Source organism: Sinohyriopsis cumingii, chromosome 1 (genome assembly GCF_028554795.1).
Source record: "Sinohyriopsis cumingii isolate HCF-2022 chromosome 1, ASM2855479v2, whole genome shotgun sequence".
NCBI classification, from domain to species: domain Eukaryota; kingdom Metazoa; phylum Mollusca; class Bivalvia; order Unionida; family Unionidae; genus Sinohyriopsis; species Sinohyriopsis cumingii.
In genome coordinates, this window is record NC_142961.1 from 178,489,099 (window position 1) to 178,511,611 (window position 22,513).

The 22,513-nt window shown below is 34.2% G+C and overlaps 1 protein-coding gene across 1 annotated transcript in view; it reads left to right on the forward strand.

The window, feature by feature from the left end:
* The first annotated feature begins 950 nt into the window (after window positions 1-950).
* LOC149808462 (ras-related protein Rab-38-like) overlaps window positions 951-22,513 on the forward strand; it is a 42,389-nt gene continuing 20,826 nt past the window's right edge. Inside the window, exons 1-8 of the mRNA XM_089968979.1 lie at window positions 951-1,032; window positions 2,001-2,033; window positions 4,161-4,257; window positions 9,979-10,035; window positions 11,661-11,693; window positions 12,824-12,851; window positions 15,902-15,976; window positions 17,359-17,464. Of these exons, the coding sequence (XP_089825105.1) occupies window positions 951-1,032; window positions 2,001-2,033; window positions 4,161-4,257; window positions 9,979-10,035; window positions 11,661-11,693; window positions 12,824-12,851; window positions 15,902-15,976; window positions 17,359-17,464 (511 nt within the window). The remainder of the gene's footprint in view (window positions 1,033-2,000; window positions 2,034-4,160; window positions 4,258-9,978; window positions 10,036-11,660; window positions 11,694-12,823; window positions 12,852-15,901; window positions 15,977-17,358; window positions 17,465-22,513) is intronic.

Sequence of the window (22,513 nt, forward strand, 5' to 3'; positions counted from 1 at the left end):
AGTCATATCAAAGACTTTTAAAAATGTTATTAACAGCTGCCTCTCTAGGCGCTCCGCATTAAGAGGTTACTGTTAGGACTGGTCGGCCTGGTGTCAGGATAATACGATTGGGTAGGACTTCATGCTACATGCTTGCGTCATGAAGCCCCAGTGCTAGACATCACTATAAACTGCCGCACTGCAGACATCGTAGCGATATGACTGATTATTTTTTTTTATTAAAGCTACGTTAAAAATCCAGATCACACACACACACACACACACACACAGAGGCCCGGCCCTAGGGCAAGGCGAACTAGGCAATCGCCGTGGGCCTCGCGCTTTCAGGAAATCAACTCCGTATTGCAATTTTTTGGCTTGGGGCCCCCGTGCTCATCGCTTGCTGCCTTGGGCCCCGCACATCTTAGGGCCGGTAGTCAGTGGTATCTCGCGTGTGTGTGCACGCGCCCCCGCACATAGGGGCACTTGCCCCCCCCCCCCCCCCATTGCATTGGCCTATATCCATAAATCGTAAGATGACCACATGTTGGCCTCCCCCCTCCCTATAGTTCTGCAGCCGCCCCTGTGTGTGTGTGTGAGAGAGAGAGAGAGAGGTTTGTGCGTAACAAGATATGGTCCATATGTGTGATAATATGTTTCTTTGTAAAGTCAAGTACAATTATGTGACACTGTATGACTTATGATTAAACGTATGCTTGTAATTTGGCTTTTATCAACAATCCTAAATTTTATTTATACTATTAAATTTTTAAAATAGTGGATAGTAATCAATCAATAGCTACTGTGTGTATATGTTTAGTGGGTAGAAATCAATCAATATAGATTGTGTATATGTGTTTTAGATATATGTGCCGATTTCTTATAAAGATTACTTAACCAGTACCCGTACACCCGTGTTTCAACCGTATCCAAAATATTCTCACGTGATTAAATCATATGATTGAGTCAAAATGGCGGCGTCACCTGCCGCAAATCGAGTACAGGTTAAAGAACACCTATATAAAATTCTAGTTATTGGAGAATTCGGAGTAGGTGAGTGGAACGGTATTTCTGATAATCAATCATAAATTTAGGATGAAAATTTTGTTGTCATCAACTTTTTAATTTAAAAGTTAGTACGGGTTCTACATATAGCTTCATTACTTAGTATCATATAATAAATTACGTAATCGAAATCTACTTTCAGTTTTGACACCTTTCCGCTGAACATTTGAGGGCTTTGAACCAAAGTTTTCTATTTTGTTTGTTTAAAGTGTATGTTTGGATGTTCTTTCTTTCTCTTTTTCTTTCATTACTTATTTTATTTATTTATTACAGTATTCAATGAAACACGCTTTACTAGTCCTATCTCCATGCTTTAAAAAGAGTATCGCGGATATTGGAATAGTCTCCGTCTGTCCTAAACCACAGTACGAAATTTCACGAAACCTTGTAGTTATGTTGCCCCTGAAGTAACCATCTTTAAAAGAGGTATAATTTTTTGTTCCTGCCACAAAGGCCTCTATAAGGAAGGAGGTCAAAGGTTAAGTATGCAGATATTTTCTAATACAACTTCATTTATGCATTGATAGCAGGCATACATCAGATATTATAGATGTCATTGATTTTGCATTAAGATCCTAGGTCATTGCCTGGTGGAGTATTTTGATGAGACAACTGTTTGCTAAATTGATGGATATAGACTTATGTTATATAAACACATTGGGTAAGATATTCTTAGCTTTAAAGCCTACAAATGATGCAATGGCAGATTTGGGTTTATGCAGTTTGCTATGTGCAATCAGTGTAACAAACAACATAGACCCTGAACCCATTATGTGATGACATATCAGTGACTATATTGTTTGCACTTTGACTTAACTAATATGTGAATATATATGGTATACCTTGTCCTTTGTATCTTGGATTATGCAGCATTTATTTCTTGAATTATTTTTAGTCTATTTTTTGAGAATTTGATATCATCCTTGTAGATTTCACACTTTCATTCTGTTTTGCAGGTAAAACATCCATCATCAGAAGGTATACAGAAGGTAATCATAAGTTACTAAAATGAGCAAAACTCCAACAATGAAAATCAGCAAAACTCTGTCACTGAAGTTACTAATATCAGCAAAACTGTAACATTGAAGCTATTCTTATATTTAAAAAACATCTAACACTGGATGAATACAGAATGCTTTATTAAGAATCTATTTGCATTAAATTTCATAACATAATGTCACTATATAGAAATGAAAAGTGAGATGACACAAAAAATATGTTTCCAGTTGGCCAACTCAACTTGTACCTCTCCTGCTTAAAAAGAAAATGTAACAAAAAAATCCAAAATTGATTTGTGCATCTAACTGAGCCAGTTTTTCCCAGTACTTGAAGCACTTAGTACATTATAAATACAAATCATTATAGTTACAAAATGTATAACGTTTTTATTTTTTAAAAATCCCTAACTACCATAATCTTAAAACAAGTGCAGTAGGAAACATGGATATTATTTTTTACCCTAAGGACCCTACATTTATATTTAAAATTCCTATGGTAACTATGACCAGACAGATTTATATTTATCAGTTTTTCTGGAACCAAGGGAAATTTGAAACATTATTCCAAACACTATGTCTGTTTTACATTGAATTGAAGGTTATTAAGTGAGTATTGAGAAAGTCTGTGTACAAAGCCAGAACATGCAAGGGATCAATGTCACATGAATAAGGGCTCAATAGTTCTCAATGCTCTCTCAATAATATTTTTATTATTACTTGAAAGAAGCATACTGGTTATTCTTTTATGTTATATGAATAACACAGTCAAAACTAAAATGATCTTAACATTTTATTGAGTGTTCACACGCCACTCAGTTTATGAATGAAACCTGAGCACAATATAGTTGAACATTATGCTACTTTACCTTGAAAGTGTGCACACTTTGGCTAATACTCCATCAGTAGTATAAAAAAACTCTAATTACTACAATTGATAAACTTCCTAGAAGACACATTGTCTCTTATTTATAGACTTACTACAATTGATGAACCTCTTAAGAGACACATTGTCTCTTATTTACAGAATTGCAGTTCTAGATTTAAAAAACTTAAAATAAGTCTACTGTTAACTGATCTCCACTACTAGTACTACAAAGCAATGATTGGTTCTTTTAAAGTACCCTATCATATTTTAATTTTTTTATGGCTACTCTGTGTGTGTGCTTCTTTGGTGTCCTTTGATCTCACTGATGTAGAGGCATTTAAAATTGCCCTTGTAAATTATTTTTTTACTGATATTTGATCCCTTGGAATACAACTTTTCACTGATGTTTTGACTAAAGACTGTCCGTAAATACTCTGTAACACTTTTTAGTACCAGACTGTAACACTGCATGTATTAAAGCCGTTCATGTACAAACACATGTATGTTCAGTTCATGCATGCCTGGGCTCATTTCTAATGAAATTTATGAAATAATATTTGCATGTTCTAATTAAGACCAATCCTAAGATGTAAGTCCTTGTTACTAAGTCCTCACTTACACGAGTCCCAATTTCTGGTCCTGTTTCTTTTTGTTCAATTTTCAACTTTGGACTTTAGTTTTCAGTATGATGGGTTCAACGTTTTCAGAGAATTATAGCTTATGGCATTTAATTACAAATCCTTATTTCTGTGAAGATCTACTATGAAAGTGGAATTGGTACAAATTATCTCACACAATAAAAGCTGACATCAATATAATCTTTTATTTTAAAAAAAAGTAGAGACTGTCTTGTTATCCTTAGTGAACAATTGCCAGAATTGTACAATAATGTGTGGGTTTATCATCAAGCCTAGGTCTGTCGTCATAGAAATATTGTAACATCAACACTCCAACAATTGTAAAGTACTTATAATGTTTTTTTTATTACATTGACATAATTATTTATTCAGGGATTTATACACATTGAGCTATTTTATATGGAAAGCTAAACAGTGGTATTAGATACAGTTGTCATTCATTATAGTGCCCTTCATTATCACACAATTCTTTTTATAAGGCAAGTATGGTCACTGACCCCATTTAATTAGGTGGTAGTAAAGTTGTAGTATACTTCATTAAAAGGCATTATACTCCTTGGCTTCCATGAATATCATTATAATGAGGTAGTACTGTAGTTATTTCTGTACTTACAGATTTCTTCTCAGAGAACTACAAGTTGACAATAGGAGTTGACTTCGCTTTGAAAAATCTTGATTGGGATGAAAAGACAAAAATAAATCTCCAACTTTGGTAAGTTCAACACAGAGCAAAATACTGTAAATTCACCATTATTTGTGAGAGGCCAGAATTTTGTGGATTTCTTAGCTGTATTTAACTCTGAATTTAAAACATCTGAACAATGAACCTTCTGTGAAAACAAAATAATCCTTTACACAAACTTCAAATTTATTTGTGAACAAATACCATATGCACCCATTTATAAGTCTAGTCCAAATGCAAACAACATAGACCCTGATCTGCTGTTGGATAATGTACCAGCAGATGAGGATCTATGTTGTTTGTTCTACTGATTACTCCTAACAAGCTGTATAGACCCAGTTATGCCAGCTTATTATGCAGTGGTAGAACCTGATCTGTGCAGTTTGCATTTGGACTTAGAAGTGAGTATATACGGTATGTAATATTTTTGTTTAGCTCCAGAAATTGATATCCACTAAATTAAATAAATTCCCAATATTATTTCAGAAAAATGTCTTAGAAATACTATACAATGAACCATCTTTGTGTGATACAGAATTTAACAGCAAAAATTAAAATTTCAGGATGTTTCTTGCAGTGTATTTCACTGAAACATGTCTGAAAATGAGAATCAGTGTGTTGAAGCCTGAGTTACAGTGCTTATGTTGAATGGATCCAAGTGTACAGCGATTTAAATGTCTAAATGCAGCAACAATTATTAATAAATGGTTTTAAATGTATTTTAATTGCTTAAATGTATTGTTATTGTTTCAAGAATTACAGTAGGCTAATGTTGGTTTTAAAGGTCAGGTCAAGGTATGTTTTGTTGTATTCAGTTTTGTTTCCAACCACATTCATGGAAATTATAAACAAAAAAATGAGAGATTTTTGAGCAAAATTTGAAATTGAAAGCCTAAAAAAATCACTAGTCATAAGACACCAGTTGAGAGCAATCCCCTCTCCACCTTTGCCTTTGATGTCATCCTCTGTGCCCTTAATAGCACACCTTTGATGTCATCCTCTCTGCCCTTAATAGCACACCTTTGATGTCATCCTCTCTACCCTTAATAATACACCTTTGATGTCATCCTGTATACCCTTAATAGCACACCTTTGATGTCATCCTGTATACCCTTAATAGCACACCTTTGATGTCATCCTGTCTTCCCTTAATAGCACACCTTTGATGTCATCCTGTCTACCCTTAATAATACACCTTTGATGTCATCCTGTATACCCTTAATAGCACACCTTTGATGTCATCCTGTATACCCTTAATAGCACACCTTTGATGTCATCCTGTCTTCCCTTAATAGCACACCTTTGATGTCATCCTCTCTACCCTTAATAGCACACCTTTGATGTCATCCTGTAAACCCTTAATAGCACACCTTGGATGTCATCCTGTCTACCCTTAATAATACAACTCTTGATGTCATCCTGTCTACCCTTAATAGCACAGCTAGTAAGAGCTTGATGTTAATATCATATATACTCACTAGTCGGGTCCAGCTGCAAACAACATACATCCTGATCTGTCATAACATAATACACAGGCAGATCGGAGCCTATATTGTTTGTTCTACTGATTGCTTCTAACAAACTGCACAGACCCAGACTGATGGCACATTATGTGACAGCAGATATGCAGTTTGCAGTTGGACTCATCTTGTAAGCAAGTATAGATGGCAATATTGACATTTAACTTCCTGAATGATGCCCTTTCATTAGCACATATATATAGTAATAATTACATTTTATTTCTGGATGGTACCCTTTAATAAGGTTGTATATATGGTAATATCTACATTCAGTTCCTGGATGGTACCCTTTAATAAGGTTGTATATATGGTAATATCTACATTCAGTTCCTGGATGGTACCCTTTAATAAGCTTGTATCTATGGTAATATCTACATTTAATTCCTGGATGGTACCCTTTAATAAGCTTGTATATATGGTAATATCTACATTTAATTCCTGAATGGTACCCTTGTATCTATGGTAATATCTACATTTTATTCCTGGATGGTACCCTTTAATAAGCTTGTATCTATGGTAATATCTACATTTAATTCCTGGATGGTACCCTTTAATAAGCTTGTATATATGGTAATATCTACATTTAATTCCTGAATGGTACCCTTGTATCTATGGTAATATCTACATTTTATTCCTGGATGGTACCCTTTAATAAGCTTGTATCTATGGTAATATCTACATTTAATTCCTGGATGGTACCCTTTACTAAGCTTGTATCTATGGTAATATCTACATTTTATTCCTGGATGGTACCCTTTAATAAGCTTGTATCTATGGTAATATCTACATTTAATTCCTGGATGGTACCCTTTAATAAGCTTGTATATATTGTAATATCTACATTTAATTCCTGAATGGTACCCTTGTATCTATGGTAATATCTACATTTTATTCCTGGATGGTACCCTTTAATAAGCTTGTATCTATGGTAATATCTACATTTAATTCCTGGATGGTACCCTTTACTAAGCTTGTATCTATGGTAATATCTACATTTAATTCCTGGATGGTACCCTTTAATAAGCTTGTATCTATGGTAATATCTACATTTAATTCCTGGATGGTACCCTTTAATAAGCTTGTATATATTGTAATATCTACATTTAATTCCTGGATGGTACCCTTTAATAAGCTTGTATATATTGTAATATCTACATTTAATTCCTGAATGGTACCCTTGTATCTATGGTAATATCTACATTTTATTCCTGGATGGTACCCTTTAATAAGCTTGTATCTATGGTAATATCTACATTTAATTCCTGGATGGTACCCTTTACTAAGCTTGTATCTATGGTAATATCTACATTTAATTCCTGGATGGTACCCTTTAATAAGCTTGTATCTATGGTAATATCTACATTTAATTCCTGGATGGTACCCTTTAATAAGCTTGTATATATTGTAATATCTACATTTAATTCCTGAATGGTACCCTTGTATCTATGGTAATATCTACATTTTATTCCTGGATGGTACCCTTTAATAAGCTTGTATCTATGGTAATATCTACATTTTATTCCTGGATGGTACCCTTTAATAAGCTTGTATATATGGTAATATCTACATTTAATTCCTGGATGGTACCCTTTAATAAGCTTGTATATATGGTAATATCTATATTTAATTCCTGAATGGTACCCTTGTATCTATGGTAATATCTATATTTAATTCCTGGATGGTACCCTTTAATAAGCTTGTATATATGGTAATATCTATATTTAATTCCTGGATGGTACCCTTTAATAAGCTTGTATATATGGTAATATCTATATTTAATTCCTGGATGGTACCCTTTAATAAACTTGTATATATGGTAATATCTATATTTAATTCCTGGATGGTACCCTTTAATAAGCTTGTATATATGGTAATATCTATATTTAATTCCTGGATGGTACCCTTTAATAAGCTTGTATATATGGTAATATCTACATTTTATTCCTGGATGGTACCCTTTAATAAGCTTGTATATATGGTAATATCTATATTTAATTCCTGGATGGTACCCTTTAATAAGCTTGTATATATGGTAATATCTACATTTTATTCCTGGATGGTACCCTTTAATAAGCTTGTATATATGGTAATATCTATATTTAATTCCTGGATGGTACCCTTTAATAAGCTTGTATATATGGTAATATCTATATTTAATTCCTGGATGGTACCCTTTAATAAGCTTGTATATATGGTAATATCTATATTTAATTCCTGGATGGTACCCTTTAATAAGCTTGTATATATGGTAATATCTATATTTAATTCCAGGATGGTACCCTTTAATAAGTTTGTTTATATAGCAATATGTGCATTTCATTCCTGAATGGTACCCTATAATAAGCATGTTTAATAAGGTAATATCAACATTTTGTTCCTGGATGATAGCCTTTAATCTTTATTATAGAGAGAGACCATCCATCAAAAAGCATTGACAGCATCTTCAAGCTGCTGTGTCTTTCCCTTCTCTTGGGTCAATCACAGTAACCTAATTTCTGCTTCCTTTTCCCTTCAACGCCTCATTAAAGTGTATTTTTTTCTTGAAATTTCATATATTTTTCTGGGTTTTTTTTCTTCAGTTTTGATGAAAAGAGGATGTATATCTGTATTTCAAACAAGATAATAATAAACATAATATGATAATAGCATGCCTTTAATCATAAAAACTAGAATACACTAAAAAAAATGACCCAGCGCGGTCACAAAAGATTCTTGTCTCACCCGTTCTGCCATTGTTTAGATTAACTTTCAGAGACTCAAGGTGATGTTGCCAGGAGCTATATTTTGAAACATTAATCAACTTCCTGATGAAAGGTTCTGTAAGGTTGAGTGCATCATACACTCCTGATGAAATGTCCTCTCTAGGTGAGGGTAATCATACACACCTGACAAAATATTCTTTATTGTTGAGTGTATCCTACACTCATGATGAAATTTTCATAATGGTTGAGTGTATAATACACTTGACAACATATTGTTCTTTATAAATGAGTGTCATACACCCTTGGCATAATGTTTTTTATGGTTGAGTGTACAGTACACTCTTGACAAAATGCTTTTTATGGTTGAGTAAGATTAATATTTTTAAAAAAGTTGTTGTTGTTATGGGGTTTAACACCATTTTTCAGCATTAATGGTGGAGGAAGAACCTGGGAAAACCCCAGGAACAACCACCGACCCATGAAAAGCTACTGGCAAGCTTTCTCACATACCCACATTGGCCGAATCCTAGACTCGAACCCACGCAGACAGAGGTGAGATGGCATTGATCCATAATGGAGAGCGCTTTAGACCACTCGCCTGGAGCAAATGCAAGGAATCACTAGCACAAATCCCCATCCTCTGTACTACATATACCAAATTCTCAGAAAACTCCACACTCACCACTGATACCTCTCTCCCTGAGAGTGATTCTATGGATCACAATACAAAACCTGTCACATATATGAATCTCTGGCTTCCTGCTATGATTGTATGTAAAAACGTTTCTTCATAAAATATTGTCAAATGCCATTGCAATTGTTTTTTTGTTTTTTTTTGGTTTGTTTTATGGCACAGCAACACAAGTAGGTTATTTAGTGAAAGTGACAGTTGGAACAGTGCCTTGCCAAAAGATATACCACAGTAGCCCGGCTTGTTTTATCCGATGATGGGATTTAAGCATGCTCCCATTCAGTAACAAATCCTGTTTGTTTGCCACTAGCCAACTGTATCAGTTCCTTCTTACAGCATGCAGAAGGGTGCAATGGATCTGTTCACCATTACTGAGCCTGCAGGAATTAGTTATTTTTATATTTGACCTTTAACCCTGACACAAGTCAAGAGACAAGGATGACCCTATTTTTTGCAGATGGTTACCACAAGAAGAATATATATATATATATATATATATATATATATATATATATATATATATATATATATATATATATATGTATAGTTTCAAGAAATTCCACCTGGCAGGTGTGGTATCTGATCAGTGAATTAATAGAAAAACTGATGGACACAATAAAACCCATTGATTTTTTTAAATAAAATTTATGGAGATAAATAATAGTAATTTAAATAAATAGTATGGGGATAAATAATAGTAATTAAGAAAAGGTAGATGGTATCGTGGAGAATGACTATATCACTTTTCAAAACTTTAAACCACAAAAGATGCTAGGTAAGTTTAGTTTTGAAACCATGAGGCTACTTTTAGAAATGAAATTTACATTGTGTTTTCCAGGGATATAGCTGGACATGAGAGGTTTGGTCATATGACAAGAGTTTATTACAAATATGCGTAAGTATGTAGGGAAATTTTCAACATATAGCTTGTATAAGCACCAAACAGACAGACAAAAGAGAAAAAAACAAAGAAAGATGGATGTACAGACAGACAGACAGATAGATAGATAGATAGATAGACAGACAGACTTGCATTTTTCAGTGAGATTTCATAGTGCAGAATATATATCATTCTTCAAATTTCCTTAATACACACACACACACACACATGGCATTGTAGTATAAGCCAACATGAGGGAATAATAAGTTTTCTTCTGTACTGAGATACAACTATATACACCATAGAACTATGTACTTAATGTTTTTAATGGCTTGGGAATACTTGAAAGCTGTAATAATCATCTGTTTCAGTTTACATCCTCTGTCATTTTAAATGCATGAAAACAATAAAATTTTAGCTTACAAAGTATAATTTTGATTATATGCATGGGAAGAGTGAACGTTTACATTCATACAGTCCAAGAAAGGTCACAATTAAACCTCAAGATAAACAGAGAATGCCATGCCTGGATTGTATATCTATTTTTTTAAGCTTGTCTTTTGTTTTGAAAACATTTCCAGTGCTTGAAACAAAGCTCATCATAATGTGTGAAAGTTTCATGAAATGTGGATAAAAAATGTAAAAGTTATATTGGGTTGAAATTTGTTGATTTTATTGTTTAACCCAATTAAGTTAGTGGAAAATGAAACATATCAATAAGTTTCCTGTGATATAGCTATTAAGGTTTATAATTTGGTCATATTTTCTATGAAGCAAAGACAATGCATTCTATGACATGTTGACTTACCCATTCTATGACATGTTGGCTTACCCATTCTGTGACATGTTGGCTTACCCATTCTATGACATGTTGGCTTACCCATTCTATGACATGTTGGCTTACCCATTCTGTGACATGTTGGCTTACCCATTCTATGACATGTTGGCTTACCCATTCTGTGACATGTTGGCTTACCCATTCTGTGACATGTTGGCTTACCCATTCTATGACATGTTGGCTTACCCATTCTGTGACATGTTGGCTTACCCATTCTGTGACATGTTGGCTATACCCATTTTGCTGCAGCTTAAGTCTTAGTCATGAAAGATTAGTGTTGTGACTTTGGTTCAAGTTTTTTCATTTTCTTTTTGCAGATTGATAGATTTTCTTAATACTTTGGATGAATCATTGTGAATCTAAGACAGTTTGGTAGCTTGCTTGTTCAACCTTTAGACCTTGGGGTCAAGGTCTCATGTTTTATAGCAGTGCTTTTATTGTAGGCTGGACATGCAGGCCATGACCTTCTTGTACAGTTATGAATAATTCTATATACTTGCCCTACTGGTTATAGGCATGGACATGCAGGCCTGGAATTCTGGTATATTTTATTTTATTTACTTGCCCGACTGATTTAGGCAAGCTTTTGAGCAGACATCCAGCTATGTAAGAGTTCATGCCTAGTTGGGGACTGAATTGGTCAGCAGTCATTTGAAATCTCTGTTGGGCTGCATTTAATTGACAGATGTCACTTTTGACTGAAGGGTAGATTTCTGGATTTCTTATCTTTGTATGCAGATGCTGTATGTTTCAAAATCTAATGGTAATTTAAAATGTAATGGTTATTTCCATTTCTTTTCAGTATTGCAGCCATTATTGTATTTGATCTTACACGGTAAGTCTCCCAGTGTAATAAGTTGACAACATACTGTGCAGAAAATTAGGTTTCAAAATGAAGCATTTATTCTTTGAGTAAATGAATTAGCTTTAAAATTAAACTTTCACAAATAGTAGAATATTTTTGTTCACATTAATAATTGCTGCCATTTATTATTTGAACAGTGTTTTGAAGAAAAAAATCAAGATGGTTACAGAACACAAGGGAATGCTTTCAATGCAATATTAATTATTTCTAAAAGTTACCAAGTTACAGAGCAAATGGCATGTTGCATAAGCTAGCTTATCAATAATGGTAATCACCTCATTCATGTATTTATTTGTTAGTGGATAACCTCTTTGTCGCATAATTTTTTTTAACAAGATCTGCAGTCATCCTGTATTTTTATCAGTAGTATAAGTGGAATTGGAAACTTTTTGAAGGCCTTGATGGTTAGCATATTGGAATTGAGACCAGAATGATGTGGGTTTGAATCCTGCATGGACCAGACCAGGTCAGCTGTTGTTATTTATCCGTGGGCAGAGACATTTTAATATGACTGTCTCAGCTTGATAAAATGTGAATTCATTTCAATTTTGTGGCAGTAATTTTTTTTTAAATTTTTTTTTTTACAATAATTTTATTTCATGGTTATTTGGGAAGGGGGTCATATTGTTTCCACAAAGGATAATTGACAATTGGGACTTTAAATTTATGGATTTAGTAATGGGTTCTATGGTCAATTTAGAAAGTGGTTCCTAGTTTTTGTCAAAAATATCTTGGCCTGGATCATTTGCTGTGGAGTGTAAAGCACTTTTCCCATTGCCTCAGCACTTGATATTATTTCATGGGCTAATATTCCATAAAAGGATTACTTCAGGGTAACAATTTGTTTAATAAGCCAGCAAAATGGGAATTTCATGACATGTACAGATTTTAATCATAATGTAGTATTTCGTTGAAATGATGGTAAATTTTCATCAGTACTATATAACGTGTTGTGTTTATGCCAGTTATCCAGATTAATAATATTCTCAGGACCATTGTTTCTTTTATTATTATCTTTTACCCAGGTAGTTCATTTATCTTGTGTCTCATAGAGAGTCGAGATAGTTGACATGTGACTAATGCTTATTGTTTCATCATAGGCCAGCAACATTCCAGTCTGTAACCAAGGTAAGTAATTACCAGTTGCACAAATGATTTTATCTTAATTTTTCAGCTACACTAGGTTTAACTTTGCCTTCATTGTAACAAAATTATTTGCCATCAGTAACTGTCTTATGCTAGCACAAACTGCAAATGTTGATCCAGACTTGCTGTCAAGTAATGCCCAGGCAGATTAGTGTCTACAGTATTTGCCATAATGATGATTTAAGGAGAACAAGGTAATCCTGATCTGTGGGCAGATTATGCTTGTATGCACAATGAATCAGGTCTGGAGATCATAAAACTTGTACTTGAGTCAGTGATGAGTTTCCAACATCTGCCAATCAGAAACAAGTTTTCAAAAGTAACATCATTTGTGATTGGTTGAAACAAAATCTGAAACAGAACTCAAGCTCAGGTGGATTTTTTTTTAATGATTTCCAGGCCTTGGTGTGTGCTGTTAGGAATTGGGTATATTAATTATGCATGTGAACAGTCTAGAGTCAAGACATTCTCAGAAGAACATGTATCCTGTTTACTTTGCATTGTTCATTATTAACAGTGAATTAAAGATTTTTGTCATGTAATTGGTAATTTAAATTGTTTCCTTGATTTTGAATTGTTTCCTTTATTTTGAATTGTTTCCTTGATTTTAAATTGTTTCCTTGATTTTAAATTGTTTCCTTGATTTTAAATTGTTTCATTATCTTTTCCACTGAAAATCTCAGAAAAGGAATAGCAGAAACTAACATCACTTTACACTTAAGAAATTGTCAAGTCTAACATCAAGTTTGATGATTATGTTTCCAGAAATGGGATATTCCAAAAGAGATTTTTTTCTTTACATTCATTGATCAAACATGGAATCCTTGAAATGAGCACTACTGCATAATATAAAAAAACACAAATATCCATAAAACTATACTGGATTGTAATCCTTGTAAAAAGACAATTTTCATACCTAGAAAGCACTCTAAAACACTTGTGTATACATAGATAGTCTAAGTCATTCAGATTGTTAAAAACGTTGAGCGTTGATTTTTAGTTTATAAATAGTACAAAGGAATAAATTGTATATATTCGAACAACTGTGGCTTTTACCATAGAAGTTGATGATTCCATGTAAACATTAGTGTGACGAAGACTGAAGACCGATCATCTCAGAAGAGGAAATGTGTTTTGTGGAAAACCATCTGTACAGATGGGATTTTTTCATGAAGAAGACAAAGAAACAATAAAGAATAAATAGCAGAAAGTACAACAGATACAATGGGGCTACATGAATTTAACTTATAAAAATTGAGATGAAGTAAGTTTACATGAGAAAACAAAGGATGTTTCAAAATAATTAACCTCAAATGCTTGATAATTAAAGACTTTTAATATCTAGCAATCTCAAGAACTTGGCTTTCACAAATACCATAAATAAGCTAGTACTGAAAGCTTTATGCCAAAACCACAAAATATTTCCTTTTTTCCTTTCATAGTTTCTTGTCAGTAAGCAGGCAGTGTGTGGAATTGACTTTGTTTATCTATGTGTGTGGGTTAATCTGTCTTCAATGCCCATGCTGCAACTCTTACACAGCTTCACTTATTAACACTGAACTTTCACAAAGGGTGAACATTTGATTATATGCATTTATCATATTGATAAAAATACAGAGGACTCCTCCTTTTATTATTTTATTTTATGAGAGGGAGAGAAACTCAGAGAAGTGATACATAAACTTTCAATTAGTAAAACTTTGAGTTGACTTCCACAACCCAATTACACTATAACTTTACTTATCCACTGTTCTAATACTGCGAATAAAAAGAGCTTTAGTTCCATGAGAATAAATTGCTATGTATTGAAACTCTATCATCCCATGGGTGGCAGCAGTTGGTATTCTTTTATTATTGCATGAATTAATGTGAAAGCATAAACATCCACTCTTACCGTGTGATTTGTCCTGTCACAATATTACATGTCAACAAGCTCTATTTTTAGACAAGGAAAGTCCTACATATGTCAAAGTTTGACCCTCTATAAATATTACATGTCAACAAGCTCTATTTTTAGACAAGGAAAGCCCAACATATGTCAAAGTTTGACTCTCTGTAAATATGGTTTTCAGCCTTTTTAGATGAAATACAAGGTTAATTTAAAATTGTTATGATATTTTGAACCCTACAAAAAAACAAAAGCAATTAAAAATTTAGAAAGTTTATGCTCCTTTAAGAAAAAAAATGAACTGTAATAAAGTTGAACATAGAAACTGCATGGAATTTTTCTTATTTTTTCATCTGTAGAAGGAACTCAGAAACAGAAAATGTAAGTTTTGAAAGTAAGTGTAAAAAGTTAGGATATTATGAAACAGAAATAATTTATTACAATGGTATGATAAGCAGTATACAGTAAATATTCCCTTTAAAGTCCAACTACAACTGCAATAACCCAGATCTGCTGGCACATAATGTGATGACATAACTGGGTCTATAGTACATTTTGTTAGGAGTAATAAGTATAACAAACAAGATAGAATGTGACCTGCCAAAAATTAAGTGATGACACATCAGAGTCTATTTCGTTTGCATTTGGACATGACTTATATGGACTACATATGGTATTTTAAGCATGAAAAGGCAAGAAACAAGTTGGAAGAGTGATATTTTACGCCTTCAATAATATTATGTGAAAGAGAAGAGCAGTTTGTTTTAAAAGTACATGTACATTGGTTTCTTGTTATAAATCTGTTAAGAAAGAGTCCCAGAATTGTACCCTGTTATATATGTGGGAGTGATATATTGAGGTTTTGTGTTCATTATCATTCATCCCTATGTTGGGATATGCATGCCCATGCCCATGTCATATGATGTATTGTGTTATACTAGGGCACTTTATAGGGAGTGATACCTGTATTTTGATGAGGTTTCAACATTGGCAAAAAGAACACAAACACACATGCACGTGCACACACACACACACACACACACACACACACACACATTACTATTTTCTGGCTACAATCAGCCTAATAACGTCCATACCCTGGTATTATATTTTTTGGTGCATATAGTCCTAGTTTATGTTCCAGTGGCTGAATGATGTAAACTCTAAGGTTATGTTGGCCAATGAAGAACCAGTACCTGTGATGCTGTTAGCTAACAAGGTAAGTAAATATCTGTTTCATTGAGTTGTAATATACAGTAGTCCCTCATAATAATGATGTCCAGTGTTCATGTGAGCCATTGAGTGTACAACCTAATAGTGAGATGTCCTTATAATGAAGTAAACAATGCATAGTAATTTACTATCATTTATTGAAATGCAATTCATGCATGTGTTACATTGAAGGGCATTATGGAGAGGGTGTACATATTTATCTTTATATCTTTTGTTTTACAAACGAAAAAAAAGCAGACATTTTTATATTTGGTTTCATCTCCAGGTCTTTACAAATATACATATGTATATATATTTATCTATCCATTACATACATTCCTTGTGAGTGCACAATTTTTGTTTTCCTTTATACCATTGTCAAGCTTGATAAGTGTTTACTATATGAGGTATATTTATGTATTAAGGTTTCCAAACATTACTGCCATCCCAGGAATCTCCCAGGATCATGCTTTATGTAGAACACTTTGGTGCAAAGATTAGGAATCTGTTTTCTCTAGTAAAACTTAATTCCTCAAGTTCAGTGTTAAATGAGTGAAGAAGTTGATCCAAATAAAGACTCCACTGACTAAGGTTCAGTTTGATGTTATGTGTGATGTTGTTTGGGAACAAGCCAACCAGCTACTAATGTAGAAGTGTACTAGCTTTATGGTTATGTTGTTTGGGAACAAGCCAACCAGCTACTAATGTAGAAGTGTACTAGCTTTATGGTTATGTTGTTTGGGAACAAGCCAACCAGCTACTAATGTAGAAGTTTACTAGCTTTATGGTTATGTTGTTTGGGAACAAGCCAACCAGTTACTAATGTAGAAGTGTACTAGCTTTATGGTTATTTCAAGTAAGAATAATGGATATTGTACAGTATACTATGACAAAAGCAAATATATAATGGTTCTGTTTCCTTTTTCTTATTCCTACATGCAGAAAATAGGGACCTACTTATCATACTGTGACAGACTGGCAAGCATTATGAAAATCTTTCCAAGTTAGCCATACTACTCAGTCTGACATTTCCCAAGCATTTTTTAAAAGTCTTTTTGAGTACAGCAGTCAAAGAAGGAAGGCTTGTTATATTTTGGGGATTTTGCATCATGTTTTTGGGTCATAGTATGTGTATTTGTTTTGGAGTGGGTGGGTTACACTTTTGGATTTGCCTTGGCAAGTAATTGAAGTACCTAGTAACACACTAGTTACCTTACAAGTAAAATGTTAATGATAGAAGTAGTATCTAAAATATAAGCATTCCAAAATGTTCAGGATATATCTTATGCATATATTTAATAAATAATATCTTTCTGTAATGAAATAAAAAAGTTTTATGTTTAGGAATATTATTATTTTACAGATTCTTTCTTTCTTTGTATATTTCAGTGTGATCAGGAAGTGGAAATAGATGCTAATGCTCTGACTGATTTCTGCAAAGATTGTGGTCTGATTGGATGGTTTCCAACCTCAGCCAGAAGTAATATTAATATTGGTAAGTATGGTCTGATTGGATGGTTTCCAACCTCAGCCAGAAGCTATATTAATATTGGTAAGTATGGTCTGATTGGATGGTTTCCAGCCTCAGCCAGAAGCAACATTAATATTGGTAGGGATGGTTTGATTGGATGGTTTCTAACCTCAGCCAGAAGCAGTATTAATATTGGTAGGTATGGTCTGATTGGATGGTTTCCATCCTCAGCCAGAAGCAATATTATTATTGGTCGGTATGGTCTGATTGGATGGTTTCCAACCTCAGCCAGAAGCTATATTAATATTGGTAAGTATGGTCTGATTGAATAGTTTCCAACCTCAGCCAGATTCAATATTAATATTGGTACGTATGGTCTGATTGGATGGTTTCCAACCTCAGCCAGAAGCAATATTAATATTGGTAGGTATGGTCTGATTGGATGGTTTCCAACCTCAGCCAGAAGCAATATTAATTTTTGTAGGTATGGTCTGATTGGATGGTTTCCAACCTCAGTCATAAGTAATATTAATATTGGTAGGTATGGTCTGATTGGGTTATTTTCAACCTCAGCCAAAAGTAGTGTTAGTAAGTAATTCAGGTATATAACATGTGTTATTTTGTAGAAAAAGAAATACACATGTAAACAGTGATACAGAAATATAGAGAAAATATATTTTTTCCTCATTTTGTGTAAAATAAAGAATTTTATGATATAAATTATTCATACAACTCACTACAAATTAGTTTCTCAATATGAAGAACCTCAAGTGTAGCTGTGGTGAAACTCAGTAAAATTCTGTCCATGTGTAAGACAGGAATTAAACAGCCATGCAAAGTTTTGCAAAGATAACGATTTTTGTGTTTTATTTGTTTGTCATCTCTATGTTTTGTATTAGCCTTTGAAATAGACTCATTAAGAGTCAAAAGTGCTCTGGCTAGTTAGATACTAGTTTTGCACTGTTCATTGTCAGTTTATTTATATATATATATATATATATATATATATATATATATATATATATATATATATAGATATATATATATATATATATATATATATATATATATATATATATATATATATATATATATATATGTTGTATTATTGCAGGAGTCATGGGTTTGATAGTTTGATATCTGGCCGAGTCATACCAAAGACGTACAAAAATGGTACTAGCAGCTGCCTTGCTTGGCGCTCATTAAGAGGTTAGTGTTTAAGGACTGGTCGGCCTGGTGTCAGGATAATGTGACTGGGTGGGACATCATGCTACATGTCTGCAGCATGATGCCCCAGTGCTAGACATCACTATAAACTGCCACACTGCAGACATCGTAGCGATATGACTGACAAATTGTTAAAGCTATGTTAAAATTCCAAATCATACATCACACTGTGAGGTCTTATCACAGAGTGGTAACAAAGAGGCACATGCCTGTAGGTAGTACCTAGTGGAACTATGACTCGTGCACAGAGGATTCTGATTGGTCAGTTACACATGCATAATATTACATCTCTCTTCTTACAAAGAAAAGGTTTTATTAAACTTTTAATAAACTGTCTAAATTAATCATGAGCCATTATAACTAATATATCAAAATCAAGTGCATCTTTGATAGTAATGAGTACAATGATCAAAGAATAAATCTTCCAAGACAGACTGAGAATGCATTGTACATTTTTTAAAGATCCTGTTGCTTGTTTGATTGCTATTTAATGTACACTGCTGTTCCTTATCTTGAATCACCGTCTGTGTTTATCAACAAAACCATACACTAATGACTGTTCTATTAGCCGAGTCTCTCTTATCTGTGAGTACATGATTTCACAACTGTTTCTTATCCAGGGTATGTACGGGTTTTCAGACGTGATATTATACTGACTCTATTATCTTTGGTTTTACTAGCCTTTCAGTACGTGTGTAGTATCCGCTTTGCTGACAATTTTGTAAGTTTGTTGCATCAGGCTCAGGCATACTTTGGCTGAAACAGTGAGATTCCACTGATTGTGAAACTGATTTACTGGCATTTGTGGGAAGTGATACTGCTGTACACGGTGTGTTTTCAGTCTGAGAGAAGGGTGCATTTATATTATATTGCAGGGGAGGTGTTTCATTAGCTTTCATGAGCTGACATCTATTGCGACAATAAATGGTACTATCTTTGGTGCGAACTGAGTATGACCTTTTGTTGTATTTTCTTATTATAATGGCGGGTTCTCAGTTTTGACCTTTGAATTGAACTCTGGCTGATTCCCCTTCCTTAAGTGGTTTTAGTGGTTTTGTACTTTTATTATAACAATTCTTTGTTTTCTTCTTGCGAAGTGTAATTTTTTTTTTACATTAGCAGTGATTGGTGTTTTGGGAATTAATAGTTCGCGGGTTGTTGGGAGAATTGATTTGAGTTGTCTCTCCATCAAAAATTATGCTGGTGAGAACCTGATATCAATAGCATGGCTTTGTTACTCTAATATGCCTATAAGCAGTTCTCTGCCATCGGCTTTTGCTTTTGAGAGAATTCTCTTTGCATTTTGAACTGTTTTCTTCACTAGGCCATTCGACTGAGGGTATGTGGGACTTGATGTAACATGTTTAATTCTCTTTCTTTCATGAAGCTTGCAAACTCTTGGGAAGATTAGCATGTTTGATTGTTGCTGACAACGACTTCGGTATTCCGAAGCGTGTGAATGTGCTTTTCATGTGATTGATAGCAGTGCAGCTTTTTGAGCTTGCGAGTGCCTTAACTTCAAAGTAGCGACTGAAATAATCTACTACAACAATATACTCTTTATTGTCCCATGTAAATAGGTCTGTGGTGACTTTTTGCAATGGGTATTCAGGGATGTCATGGGGGGTGAGAGGTTCATTTTGGTTAGAACTTCTGCGCTCCAAGCAGATAGAGCATATTTTGACACTAAATTAGAAATGTCAACTGATATTCTTGGCCAAAACAAGACATCTCTGGCTCTTTTCAGACACTTCTCACTACCTAAATGTCCTGAATGTACAGTTTTTAACATTTTCTACCTGAGGACTTGTGATATGACTATTGTTTGACCTTTCAAGATTAACCCATCTACAACTGAAAGTGTATCTCTATAATTCCAAATGTCAATTTTCTCTGATTGACAGCTTGACCTCTTTTTGGTCCATCCTTCAATTATGACCATTTTTAGTATGACCAGCTGCGGGTCTTGTTCAGTGAGAGATTGAATTTCTTCCTTCTTACAATCAGATACAGGTAATGCTGATAACACCATATGCACATGTATAATCTGTACCTTCAGATAAGGTGAGGTGTGTATCAGATAAGATCTTACCGGAGAGTGTGTCTGCTATGGGTATGTTCTTACCTTGGTAATGTTTTACCTCTAGGTCATAATGCTGAAGTTACAAAGGCATGCATTTAGTCACGGTGGGGCTACATAGAGGGGCGTTTTTCATTATAGATACAAGTGGAAGGTGGTCAGTTTTAACATGTACCTTTCTCGTGTGTACATACTGATGGAACTGTTTGCATACAAACGGTATAGCGAACATTTCTTTCTCTATCTGTGCATAATTAATTTCAGTTGTGGTCAAGGACTTTTATGCATTAGAGAGGCACTGAGCCCATATTTGACACATCAACTTGCAAAGTCAGTGGTTTCTTAGGGTCAAAATAGGACAGAACAGGTCCCGGTCTTATAGTAATTATGTCTTTTACCTTTTGAAATGCATCTATTTGCAGATAGTCCCATGAAAACTCTATGTCTTTCACTAACAGTTGTCTTAACAGAGTGGTGACCTCTGCCAAATTTGGGGAAAATTTGGACAAGTAGTTAACCATGCCAAGAATGGTTTCTAACTGTGCAGTTACAAGGGATTTTCATTTCTCTGACCGATGCTACTTTGACAGGGTCAGGTTTGAGACCTTCTGCTGACAGAATGTGCCTGAAGTACTGTACTTAAGTGACACCTACTTCTACTTTTTCCTCGTTTAGCTGGATTCCTTTTTCCAGGGAATGTTTGAGAACTTTTCTCAAATTAGTATCATGTTCGTAGCATGTGCATCCAAAAACTAGTGTATCGTCGCAAATTGAAACGATACCACTTAAACCTTCAAAACTCTCATCAGTCTGCCTTTGGGATTCATCCTGAGATGATTTCAAACCAAATGGAAGACAGAAGAAACAGTAATGGCTGTAAGGGGTGTTGAAAGTTGTGAGGTATGAAGAGTGACATGGCAGTTTTATTGTTCAGTATCCGGACCGTGCATTCAATTTGGGGAAGTATTTTGCACCTGAAAATTGGGGTAGAATATCATCTAATGGGTGCATAGGGTAATGAGGATCTTGTGGGTCAAGATATACCCTTAGTTTACCCAATTGCTTTTCTATGACAGCCATAGAATTTACCCATGCTGTAAGTGATGTAACCAGGGCTATTTTCCGTGCGATCAAGTTCAGTTTTGAGTATGTCTTGAAGTGCGACAGATACTCGTCACAGAGGGTGCACTACAGGTGTAGCCTTGGGGTTGATGTGTATGGTATATTCCCCTGGGAAAAGACCTATGCCATTGAAGAATTCAGCATATTCCTTGAGAACAACTGCTTTAGTGAGGGGCATACTCTTGTTACATTGTAAATTTGACATCTATGTCTGAACAGAGTATGTAAATTTAACTAAGCCTAACTCCATACAAGATTGTAAACCAAGTATAGGTGGTGCTTTTGTTTTAATAATGTAGAACTCAAGTTCATGTGTACGCTTAGTGTGTTTACATGTGAGATTGACTGTATCCATTGTACTCAGTAATTTGCCATCAGATGCAGATATCATGTTTAATGTAGGTTGAAGGGGATGCTTTATGCCTAGCTTTTTGACTTGAGAGCCAGTATCCAATTTAAAATCAATAGAAACTAAATTAGGTCCTACCTGTATTGCCACATACGCCTGGTCATTGGCAATTATATCCCTTTTTACACTGTCAATATAAATCCTAGTTTTGATGTTCATTGTTAATCACAGTTACCATTTCTTAATTACATATTTTCCCAATGTGATTACATTTATGATGTTTATTGCAACTCTT